The sequence below is a fragment of the Xiphias gladius genome, chromosome 5 (assembly GCF_016859285.1).
Source record: "Xiphias gladius isolate SHS-SW01 ecotype Sanya breed wild chromosome 5, ASM1685928v1, whole genome shotgun sequence".
NCBI classification, from domain to species: domain Eukaryota; kingdom Metazoa; phylum Chordata; class Actinopteri; order Istiophoriformes; family Xiphiidae; genus Xiphias; species Xiphias gladius.
This window is the reverse complement of record NC_053404.1, coordinates 5,814,549-5,827,954: the sequence shown is the minus strand read 5'-3', so window position 1 is coordinate 5,827,954 and position 13,406 is coordinate 5,814,549. Positions and strand designations below refer to the sequence as shown.

Genomic DNA, 13,406 nt, shown 5'->3' with positions numbered 1-13,406 from the left:
TTTCATCTTATAAAGCTCGTATGGCTATAATTTTTGCAAAAAAAATGCTATTTATACATTCAACAGACACAGAAAAAAATTATCATCTTGTTGTTTTTCTGGCCACCAGACAAGTTTAAGACGAACAGTCTCTGGCGTCTCTGTCATTGGGTTGGAACACCACTTTGTTCCAGACCACAATAGCTCAACAACTATAGTATGGATTATCATAAAACTTTGCACAGACATTGGTGATAACCAGAGAATGAATCTTTCTCACTTGAGCGTTATTTCAAGTCAAAAGGCTAAACTGTCAAGTGAAGTCACAAGTACCTGGTGTTAAAATTAAGTTATTTTTTGATTTGACAAGTCAAGTCGAAAGTCATCGGACTCATTACTCAAGTTTCAAGTCTGAAACTCGAATCCACACCTCTGCTAAAGAGCTTAGTTGTGGTAATTTGATTCAAAGCTACTATAAATATACACATAATTAATGCAGCTTGAAATCTTTCTGACAGTAAAGTTTTCTACTGGCCAATAGGTAAGTTTTTTTATTGCACCTGTTATGTATTACATTACAAACTGTGACATTAGGGCCAGTTTTCTGCTAATTGGACTATTATTTTGAAACCTAACTAGTACAAATGTTCAAACTGTCACTACCAGAAGATACCGTCATATCTAACAGTCATGTTTAATCCTGCCTTACCTTTCTTTTTTTAACCCTTACCTACACCCCTACTCCTTCACACACTTTCTCCAGCCCCCAGTTCCCTAGGAACCAAAATCGTTGAGGAGGTCATCCATCCATGCAACCCCAACCCCTGCCCCAGTAACCACTTATGCCAGGTCAACAGGAAGGGCTGCCTTGATGAACTCAACTGTCAGCCATACATCTGCATACCAGGCAGGACAACTATTGCTACAGATCAGCAGCTTTACTTTGTTCACTCCAGAATCTAAAAACTGCAGCATGGCAGTCATTTTGAGTGTATATGTGTGTGTGTTCTTAGGCTGTAAACTGGGTGAGGCCTCTGAGTTTCTGGTGCAGCAGGACGCTCGTATCCAGGTGCCGACTCGCACTGGTCCAGCTGGATGCTATGAGGTGTGCAGCTGTGGTCCAAGTGGGCGTCTGGAGAACTGTGTGGAGATGCCTTGTTTGGACACTAACAAGCCTTGCATCGTAGGAGGACAGAGGAAGAGTAAGACGTCCCTCGTGTTTTTCTCTGTCCAAAAGGTTTTCACAGGTCCCTACAATACAAAAAAGTCTTAAGAAGTCTTAAATACAGCAGTAAATTTCTATATATATTCTAAAGGTTTATTAATATTAGGGTTGGCTACCGTTAACATTTGAACTGATACGGTACCAGTACCGGTACTCAACCATACCTTATTCAAATTTTCAATTTCAACATTGTTATTTATAACATTTTGTCACTTGCATTCTCCATTGTTGTTGTTGTCATCACTAATGCAGTGCTTGCATAGTGAACACTGTTATATTTCCCTGTAAATAGTATGCAGTAGTATGCAATTCATGTACTATTGGCTTCATACTAAGGTTAGGGACATACTAAAAAATCTCACGTACTGTTTTAGCATACTAAATAGCATGTTGGTATGGAATTTTGGACGCAGCCAGTGGCTGAGTCTTGGCTAACGCTAGTAAAAATGCTAAGCTAACGTCAACCAAGACAGTGAAAAAAGCCCAGTTATCTCAAACAACAACTTAATCCAACTAGCTAAATAATTACCTGAAGATGTCGATGAAGTTGTTAGTGATGCTTCACTTAATATTTCGTCGTCCATGGAGGGTTCAGTTTTTTGGCTGGCTGCAGGCGTGCTAACATTAGCTGCAGATGCTGCAGGGGACTTGTTTTTTTTTTTTATGGCTATCAAACATGGTACATTCATCAGTTTTTAGATATATTTTGTGATTGATCAGGAGTTTTTCAACAGGTTACATGTGTTGCCCTGGCCAGCTTTGCATTTCGCATTGCTGTGAGCATCATCTGTGTCGATTTTTGAATAGTGTAACCAAACTTGCGACTGCTTTCAGCTCGCCCTGGCCCTGACTCACTGTGACTTGAACAAGCTGCAGGGGTGACGTAGTCACGTTAGTCTCGCTCTCTCCCTTTCTCTCTCATCCAGATGCGCTCTCAGGTACCAAAATTTAGCACTGTTTAATTGAACGTGAATTACTACTCGGTAGTACCGACATAATTAGGTTAGTACCCTTAAAAATATCAAGTTCGGTACCCAACCTTAATTAATACTCTGACGAGATACAAGTGTTCAAATCTGAAAGACTTCTTTCAGTAACTAAATATGCTGATTCTGATAGTGACAGCAGTGTAAGTGAACTGATGTCCCTCAAGAACTCTCATTTCATCAGTCATGAAGTATTTTGAAATGAGTCATTAGATTCATCACTGCCTATGGAGAGGGGTATGAAATTTGGACAAGTATAATTAATCTAAAGCATCTAAATTAGAGCGTTGGAGCACTGATCTCTTCATGCCATGTAATTTCATTAAAATAGAGGAGATTGGAGTGGATGGTTGGCTGTACAAAATTTTGACTTTGATAACAGAGACCCTGTCATTCCCTGCCATGCTCTGCCTCCTACAACAGTCACTATTGGTTTTCTTTTAGTGATACTACATTCAACCCATAAGTCTATTTTTTGTTTATTGATTAAAGCATGTTCCTATCATTTCAATTCCTACAGTTATTTGCCCCGGCTTTTGTAAATTTCAACTTACTCTTGTATGTGTTTACCAAATGGAGATTTACACATTGCTAAAATGACACTGGTTGTACCACATAAACTGACTAATTATTTATACCTGTAAGCTACCCTGGTGTAACTGTTGCCCAGTTAATCAAACCAATCGGTAAAACTATCTTGCTAATATATGACCCATTTAGACTGACAAGTACAAAAGGTAATGTGAGGTAATATGACAGCTGTGACCTGGTACTTGATCAGACTGCTGTTTAATCATGATGTAAACTGCAAAAATTATATTTCACAAAAATAACAACATAGCTCTAATTACAAAACATGCTAATTACAATAATAACAGACTAACCAAATAGCATTAGTTAGGTTACATAATTGGATTTTTCCCACTCATGATGGTGTTGCAGATTTTTCCTAGCAACCAGTACACCTTTGAAATGGGAGGAGGAGTTGCTGATTTAGGTTCCAGCAGTACTTTTCCCCACTCTGAATCAGTGGTATAGCCACAAATATTGTGATGGGTGTGCATTTTTGGGTGGCACAAGGTCAGTTGAAATCTACTACTGAAACAAGCCTAGAACAGGCAAACCCTCAGTTCTGTCTAATTAAATAATATGAAATAACTCTTTTCAGATAAAAGGTGTAACTGTTTGCAGATTGTTTTGCAAAGCCTAGCAAGAGGCCCAGTGTTCCATGAGCAGGACTGAGGAGAGGTACCTTCTGCTGTGTAGCCTGGCTGTCAGTTTGGACATTGGGTGTAACTCTAAGTTCCTGGCCAGCTTTGACAATGTGCCTAATTTTCCACGTGGCACAGCATTTTTAAAAAATTAAACTAAGAACTCTTATTCAACATGTATAGGCTACATGGGGAGTTTGTAGACTGTTTTGCCTTTACACAACTTAGCTAGCTTCATCAATGTAAATTTTCTTCTTGAAGTTCGATTTGATGAGAACTGCTGTTGTTTGCTGTGTGTGCAGTCTGCTGGCGCCCTCCAAACTAACATTTTATTTCATTCATACAGTTAATGAATTAATTTGTCTTTCAAATGGGTGATACTTGCACAAAGCTGGGTGGCACAGGTCTACCCATCACAACGTGTATGTTCTTAATTCCCATTTCAAAGTTTGCTTGATACCTTCAGTACTCAACAAAGAAACACAGGACTCTCCCAGATAATGTAACAATCCTGTACGTTTATGTTATGGCCATCACTTTTTATTATTCCAACTTTGATTCTGTTAGTTTAGTATAGAGGACAGCTCTAAATGCTATCCTACCCATGAGCATCAGTCTCTGTTGCTATGGAAAAGAAGCCAGTCAGAGGTGTCACTCAGAGCTTGTGAAAAATTCAAAACACTTCATGTTTGCAGCTGGGAACAAAACATAGCACCATAAATGTCAAATTCATTCAAAATAGAAACAGCATCCAAAATTGAATTAATTTAGCTATCCCTTGATCACACATAACAGAATTTTAAGTTCAGTGATTGGATGTTTTATTAATGGTGCAATAACTAGTGTGAAACTAATTTGCAGCTATTAACGCAAACTTAGAAGTTAGTCACAAACTCAATGATGGATTTACAAACAGCTGGTGCAACCCAAACGATGTGTCTTTTATGGGTTTATGTCTAGTTCACTTCTTCAGTTTGGTAAACTTTTTTCCTTTTTGGTTGTTAACTTATCTTAATGTCAAGGCTTGTCTTAAATTTTACTTTCTGAACCATGCAGATCGGCCATCTACCCATTCTTATTGCCAGACTTAGAGTAAAGGCGTCTCTGATATCATTAACAAATACTTAGGTAGAACGAGGTATGAAGAAGGATTCAATCTTTCTATTGTTGTCTGCAGTTATCAGTGATCAGTCTCAAAGGTAGCCAGCCTCATAGAAAAAGTATTGTGTCATTAAGAAGCCGGAAGTGTTCTCAATCATCAGCCTCCTCTGCCTACCTAATTACATTGGACAACACAACAATTAATTTACGGATGATTCTATTGGAGATGAATGAGTTGTGGTTCTTTTCAAATAGGTAATTATACTCAAAATGTCCTTTAAGGTGGTGACTGCAGCAGAATGGTATTATCAGACCGTATCAGTGACTGCTGTTAGCTGCACCTGGATCAGAGCAGTAACTTCTTTGAAGCTTTCACAGGCTTAAAATATTTGTAGCCACATGTTTGTAAAAAAAAGAAAATAACTTCTAAGAGGCAGCAGCACAGATTCGACTTAACCAGTTATCACTTTAAGGGCTCAAACACTCCCCGTAGGTCATGAAGACAAGTATGTAGATTAATATTTGTGAATTGATACACTGTTAAAAGAGCCAATTTGCACAACTGTTTATGTTTATATATCATTGTAATTATAGTGGATGCTAGAAAGGTAAAGAGCTTCGTTGTAGATAGTACATATTTATTAAATCAAAAATTTCCAGTAAAAGCCTTATAATGAGATGATTTTTAGGTGTGTTACAGCTCCTTAGGGTGGAATGAAGCAAGTTTCACTGCAGGTTTACAGACTCTCTGGTAAAATCCTCCCACACTAAACTACACACATCACATCTCTGGTGAGCCATCTGTTAGAAACAGTGGGAATAAAAAATATATTGATAAACTTTGGTTAAAGAAAAAACTAGTAAGATGGATAACATTAATTGTACAGTTACATATTTTAAACATTATTTTAAACCATTTTTATGTTCCCAGTGTCATTGTAAAGGTTTGGTCACGTGGATCTTTTACATAGATTTCAAGTTTTGGTACATTTTGACATGCAAACTCACACTGTTGACCAATAGTAAACCATCTTGACAGTGCAGGCCTTAAAGGAACAGAGCCCGAGAGTTCAAAAGAGAGTGAGCTATCATATTAGCTGTGTTGCACTGTGAACTTTTATATAACCATGTTCAGCTGGAGTGTAAACTGCTCCAAAAAAAAAGGCATGGCCTGTGGACAGACATTTGAAGATGGTACAAATATATCTCTGGAAAGAACTGTATTAACTTATTGTCCAGTAAGCGATCAAGCTTGCCAGCTCGCAAACTTTCAGGTGCCAAGCTTGGCTGATGAGCTACTGTGGCTGGCTAGTGCTAGTACGTTACCAGTCAGGTCGCCAGCCACTGTAACTCACCTGCAAGTCACTACGTCACTATGCTCACAGGACATTTTCCAGGGAAGTGCAAAGGAATCTTGCAATGCCACTTCCTAAGGTTTACTGGGTTATCTGAATAATTTTAATGAGCAAAACCCGGAAGAGGTATTTTAGGGGGCTCTGGGTTTCACATAGCAAAGTTATCCACATAACCCAGTAAACCCGCTTCTTGGTAAAAAGAAAAAATACAGAATTCATGCTGCATTTACCTTACATGGGAGGGGTGGAAACGATGGGAAAGATTCCAATGTTAACCAGTTGCGAGAGCGTTCACATCATTTCATAACTCAAGAAGGTTGCATTATCACAGAATTGGTTCTGTGAAGGTTAAAAATATGCATTGACAAATAAAACTGGGTTTAATTACATTAAAAGATGCACTTTGGCTAACATTAGGCATCCACACTTGCTTGGTTTTTAGGCTCTTTCATATTGTTAAGCCCCCAATCAGAGTCTTTAGAAAAGTCCAACTTTCCCACTCATAATTGCAACTTGGATACTGAAACAAAGGCTTTTTAAAAATTGAAAAGTCATGAATGCAACTTGATATGACATGAACACAGCATCACTGTAAGCCCTCATCACTGAAACCTCACAGACGAATTAACATCAACAAGTGAGTGAGAGCAGAAGGTGCATGACTCAGAATGCTGTATGAAGAATAAGACAGCGATTTCTAACATGTCATATTACCTGGACAGAGGCAGTTCCGTGAGCAGTAAAGTATGAAAAAGTATCGCTCTCTCAGTTATGCTTTCATAGAGTAAGGGAAAGGCAGTTCTTGCTGCTCTGTACATGTAATCTTGTTCTACTCAGCTTTTTGATGATTTCTGACTTCTCCTGTCAACAGTTTTTTCAACATCACAGCTACATGATTTAGGGGTTATTCCCTTAAATCAAGTCTGTAGCAATGACAAACACGAGAGTTAAGTGCTGAAAATGTCTGCAGGAGAGCCCTTAGGCGCTTTCTAATTTCTGAAACACACACTTGTCAGGAACTCATTTATTGCACCATCTTCATATCAAATCATCTTCATTGTATTTTTATTTACATTGCACTGCATCTAATTTCAGATTGTTTACTTTTGAAGTAGTAATATAATTGGTAGCGGAATTCAGTATAAACTAAAGTAATATAGAAATGAACATTGGAACCCAGGTTTGGGTTAACCATTACAACTTAAGAAATGTCTTAGCTAGGCTTGACTTTAGTTATTTGTCAATCTGTTACCAGGGGGGGGGGGGGCTGTTTGCCACAGTGTTATTTTTGATACTGCCACTTGGGGGTGCCAAAGTCAAAAAGTTATCAATTCATAATCCCTAAACATTCCACAAACAACATTCCACTAAATTGATCAACTTTTTCTACAAAGACAAAGATACTGGTTTCCAATTTCACTCTGTGTCACCCCCTCCTCCCTACCTTTACCAGCTCACGTTGGTAATAAAGGGTTATTGATCTTCTTGATCTGTGTTTTGATGTTTGTTTGTTTTTACCTGTACTTCTAAAACATACGACTGTTCTTTTCTTATTGAAGACGGATATTTGGGTTGAATTGGACACAATGTATTCTGTGTTGCATCGAGCCAAACTCCATTCAAAAGTCAAAAATATAATGTGCTGTTGTTTCACAGCAGGGAGAGACACTTCAGCGTATCTTCCATTCAGCATTTTTATATGTCAAGAAATAGTTCATATATTTAATTAAAAAATGAAATAGTTGACTAGAGAGAGAGTTCACACCCAAAGGGTAGTCAAGGACTAAAAATGCTATTTGTTTATTATTCCTCTTAATTTAATCTTCTGAATTTGATTGCTTGGCTGGCATCTTATTGGCTGTTGAGTGTAAGGTAAAATATGTTGTGAGGACCACAGTTTTGTTCTGAGTGCAGTGAAAGTTTCTGTAGCTTGATATTACCACATCATCCTCCACAAACACTCACAATGGAAGGTACGAAGGATGGTACGAATACATTTTTGTTGTAAGAATTTTGGCTTGGTTCATCAGGTGTGTGCTGAATTGAAAGTTCTGATCTTAAAAGTCGTGAACATGTCATAAAATTCATGTTCTTTGGGCGTCCTGGTTGTCTAGGGGTTAAGGTACTGACCATGATGCACAGAGTCCCCTGTTCAAGTCCTGCCAAGGGACCTTTGTTTCAGGGTTCTCTCTACTGTTAGCCATCCATTGAAGGCCTAAATGCCCCCAAAACATATTACTAAACTAAACCAACCCCCTGACAACTAAGCAAACTCGTATCACTGAAGACAGTGAGATGTGGTTGGAAGCTGCAGTAAAGCCTAGCAAGTGGACCTTGAGTTAAGATTATTTTGTCAAAATACCAGTTATCACACTGCTGAAAGACAACAGGCCTTACTTATTAAGACTAACACAAGCCAGCTACAATTATTCTGTTCATTCTCTCCTAGCTAAGTTCTTTAAACACAGATAAAAATAGTAAGTGCACTCTTATTATAAAATAAATGCAGCATGGCATTGATATATTAATCCATGATCAGCACTACTATACGTAAATACACATACAGTTGTAATAGTGACCGGCTCTTCACTATGGCAACTGACATCATAATTTACTGAAGCCACACAGTATTTCATTTAAGGCTGACAAATTACATTGAAGAATTAGCTTAACACTTTGGAAAATATGCTCATTTGCTCGCATTTTCTTGCTGAGAGTGAGATGAGAGGATCGATCATTGATCAGGTCTTTGAACAGAGCTGGAGTCAGGATGTTTTTATCTTATCTTAGCATAAAGACTGGAAGCAGGGAGAAACAGCTAACCTGGCTTTGCCCAAAGTTAAAAAGATACACTTATAAAAAACCTCTGAAGCTCACTAACAGATTGTATTGCATGTTTTTACTCCATACTCAAAAAGAAATGTAAAAACAGCACTGCTTGGTTTTACCAGCAGTTACATGCTTAACTGTTCCTTGACACACAAAGTGTTTATCCATATATTGGATTTATCCAAATACTGGTATTTCCGTTCAGCGTATCCACTGTTTGCCCGTACCTAAGAGTGACAACAGGACTTTGTGAAGTCACTGTGCCCAGCTCTTGCTGAGTCAGGCTACCTGTTTCCCTTTTGCTTTTAGTCATTAAGCTATGCTTGGCAAACTTCCTTCTGGCTCCAACTCTTTACTAAATGTATTTGAAAAAAATGTTGAACAGTGCCCTCACACAAACCGTAATGCATGACATTAAGTCCTGGAAAGGTTTCTCTAGAAGCAGAGTAAACTGTGGAAATTGACAAATACTGTATGACAAATTTAGCTGGAAAGTTAGGATGAGAATTAACAAAATCCTTTTAGGTGGCTAAAATCACATTAGTCTAGATTATTTAATCCACATCTGAGGAGTGTGCAGGTTTGTTTGTCAGATTTAATAATTTACTTTATAAGCAGTAGGAGATACGCACTAATGCTAAAAAAACACTCTAAAAGAGGAATATGTGTTGTGTATTCATGCGTGCATCCCTAAGGTTGAATATATAGACAGCAATGCTGTGCCTTAGGCTGTGGACAGTATGAATTAAGAGCTCCTGGTCAGTCTGAGATCAAAAGGAAGTGCTGTGTTTATACTGAACTCTGACCAACCTCTCGCCATGGTTCATTATTTTCTGTTATAATCACTGTCGGTCATTTTAAAGGTATTTAAATGGGGGTGTTTACAGTGGCTAGGTGATAGGTTTGGGGAAGCCTGTATGTAGCCCGAGGGGGAAACCCAGGGCACAATAAGGCGCATAAATTGTTTGTTTTTGCTTGTTTCAAGCTTGTCGCTTGCTGTAAGCACAGGGTAACAATTGACATACTGGATGAGCATAGCTTCATTTTTAGACAATTCTTCTTTCTTTTCTCACTGTTCATAGAAATTAGAGTAAATTACACCGAAAATATATTATCTGAATGAAAATTTGGCTGCTTTTAAATCTAAGTTCCTCAAACTGCAATTTGATGTGAATTACCATCTGAATTATATAACATCCATGAATAAGAAAACGTGTATGAGAGCACATAGCATTCTCATTTAAACTCCTTTATTGTTGACCAGGCAAGCATTTAAGTGTTAAGTGTGTGTCTGCCAAAGAGCATAAGAGAGCACTACCAATATTTACATTCCATTAGCCTAATGCATTTATTTGTTTTCCTCTTCATAAGCAACACGATATACACACTAAAACGTATGGTCTTGTTTCAGTTAAAGCAAGCAAACCCAAACTCTGCAGTATGAAGACATCTAAAGGAGAAGTAGGAGTTTTTAAAGAATTTCCTTTCTCTGGTGGGTCATTAGAAATGGTAGGAAGGTTGGCTTTCTCTGGGTGCAAATAATTCCCGTCGCTTACGCAATATTTTAAGATGTATGAATTTGTAATGTAACTGGTCTCATGTAGGAATGAATAGATTAATGACCATTTTGGACATCAATAAAAAGCAATAAGTCAAGTAACAGTAGGACAGTAGATGTATTATACTAATTCTAATATCACATTCCATCACTCAGTATAAGATGGCTTGCTCCTCTGTACCTGAATAATGTCAAACTCCATGACTCCTCTACCGCTGCACACTATCAAACTTTCGTTTGCACACTATCAAACTTTCATTTGATACTGTGCATCATTAGATCAGATAGCATCATTCATTAGGGACCACTTTTCAGTGGTCCCTAATAAATGATGCTGGTCGCTTTAGACTAAAGAGTAAGGAGCTTAACTATCTTATTCTTGACTTATGTTTAATTTAAGCACCCTTTTAGGACAATATTAACTACAAATAAAAAAAGTGTACATTAAAAAATTGAAAATAAAAACAGAGTAAATTATTTTTTAACATGAAAAGTATAGTGGGCATACCCATTTTCAACCCTGAACACAGTCTTCAGGTCTTCCTTTCAGGCTGCATACATCCCCAACAACTCTCCCCAGTAAGGCAGGGCTGCCTGTAAGTAGCTGCCTAGCACTTGCCGCACTACCCGCTGCTGCTCATTGTGCTCATTCCTCTGAGCACACAATTATAGAATCATCATCAAAAAGTGTTTGTTGAACATTTTCTAACTTGTCATTGGTTGTACATGTAATCACCATACAGTAAATGTCAATCACCTCTTGTTTCAAGTGATATTTTTGAATGTAAACTATGACATTTTGTTCAAATGTTCTTGCCGTGTGCTTTTTTGTGTGTTACCACCAGGCCATGGGACATCTTTCAGGATTGACTGCCACACTTGTTCCTGCTTCGGTGGTAACACCATCTGCTCCACCAGAGAATGTCTCAGCTTTGGCAACACAGATGAGGCCCGACGACCATTTACTGGTCCGTCTATGTAATGGTTTGAATAGAATGTGGTCATTTCAGATAAGGTTTGTCTACTACTAGGAAGTTCTAGAAACTTGAAGGTTGCATAATGCTGTAAAATCCCTTAACAAGATGGAACAAGGTGTAATTCAGTCTGATTCCATACCTAGATTTAACACTTTAACAGTTTACATTACCAGTCTATGTCTGTTTTCACCCCAGCTTGATCATGCATAAATCTTATTCACTGCAACCTCCTTTTCTATTTTATGCACTTTGTCATATATTCAGATCCATAAGTATTTGGATAGTCACAATTTTGCCCCTGTACACCACCAAGATGCCGTCAAGATGTGATTGAAGTGTAGACTTTCATCTTTAATTCAAGAGGTTTAGCAAAAATATTGCCTTAACCGTTTAGATTACAGCTATTTTTATACATAGTCTCTCATTTTCAGAGGCTCAAAAGTAATTGGACAATTGACTGACGAACAGTTTTATGGCTAGGTTTGGACTGTTTCCTTGTTATTTCATGAAAAATTAGGCAGAGAAAAGGTCTGGAGTTGATTCCAAGTGTTGAAGTTGCATTTGGCAGCTGTTCATGAGAATTCTCAATATGTGGTCCAAAGAGGTGTCGATGCAAATGAAGAAGGCCATCATTAGGCTGAAAAAACAAAACAAACCTATCAAAGAAATGGCAGAAACTTTAGGTGTGGCCAAAGCAACAATTTGTTACATTCTTAAAAAGAGGGAATGCACGGGTGAGGTCAGCAACACCACATGGCCTGGAAGACCACAGAAGACAACTAAAGAAGACGATCGCAGAATTCTTTCCTTGGTGAAGAAAACCCTCTTCACAAGATCTAGCCAGGTCAAGAACACTCTCGAGGAGACAGGCATATCATTGTCAAAGTCTAACATCAAGAGACACCTTCATGAATCTAGAGAATGTAGAGAGGCCAGATTCGACCTTGCCAGAAAACATTTTAAAAAACTTCTGTCCAGTTCTGGAACAAGATTTTTTTGACAGATGAAACCAAGATTTACTTGCACCAGAATGATGGGAAGAGAAGAGTATGGAGAAGGAAAGAAATGGCTCACGATCCAAAGCATACCACATCATCTTTCAAACATGGTGGAGGCATGGGCATGGTATGGCTGCCAATGGAGCGGAGGCACTGGTGTTTACTGATGATGTGACTGCTGACAGAAGTAGCAGGATGAGTTCTGAAGTGTATTGGGCTGTACTATCTGCTCAGATTCAGCCAAATACTGCAAAACATGTTAGGATGGAGCTTCACAGTCCAGATGGATAATATCCCAAAACATACTGCAGAAGCAACCCAAGAGCTTCTCAAGGCAAAGAAATTGAAGATTTATCAATGGCTAAGTCAGTTACCAGACCTCAACCAAATTGAGCAATCTTTTCACTTACTGAAGACAAAATTGAAGGCAGAAAGATCCACAAACAAGAAGCAACTGAAGGCAGCTGCATTAAAGACCTGGCAGAGCATCTCAAGGGAGGAAACTCAGCATTTGGTGATGTCCATGCGTTCCAGAAGGATTTTCATCCAAGTATCAAAAATAATCCTTATGTTTATAATTGTGTTGGCTTGTCCAATTACAATTGAGCCTCTGAAAATGGAGGAACTATGTATAAAAATGGCTGTAATTCCTTAACAGTTAATACAATATTTTTGTTAAATCCCTTGAATTAAAGCTCAAAGTCTACACTTTAATCACATCTTGATAGCTTTGTCCAAATACTTATGGACCCAACTGTGCAAGGTTAACAATCATATAAAGGGGAAGTCAAAGAATAAGCAACAGACGGCAGCAGAAAGAACAGAAAGTTAAATATGCTGCAGATAATACGCTTTCAAAACAAACAGGAATGCCAACTCGTTTACTAAATCTAGCCTGATATTCAGAATGAATTGCCATTTTGTTTGCTAATAATACTTAAACCACATTCCTAAAAATAGGTCCAATGACTTAAGAAACATGAGCAATCAGATGTTCAAACAGGTTTTAATCAACCCCACCAGCACTTACTTTGGTGAGTACTGTGTTATCATAACCAATATAACACTGCCCATTATTGCTTACAATGTATCTCAGTCATCCTGTCTAATGTGTTCATATAATCACAAGTGTTAGAATGAATACTTTCCTTCTTCATAATAATTGTCATTTCTCTCCCTGTCTTCCC

General features: G+C 38.1%; 1 protein-coding gene across 1 annotated transcript in view; it reads left to right on the top strand.

Annotated features, from left to right (window-relative positions):
* reck (reversion-inducing-cysteine-rich protein with kazal motifs) overlaps positions 1-13,406 on the top strand; it is a 98,719-nt gene that overhangs the window by 53,976 nt on the left and 31,337 nt on the right. The window contains exons 13-15 of the mRNA XM_040126884.1: positions 743-886; positions 993-1,181; positions 11,090-11,212. Coding sequence (XP_039982818.1) covers positions 743-886; positions 993-1,181; positions 11,090-11,212 — 456 coding nt within the window. The remainder of the gene's footprint in view (positions 1-742; positions 887-992; positions 1,182-11,089; positions 11,213-13,406) is intronic.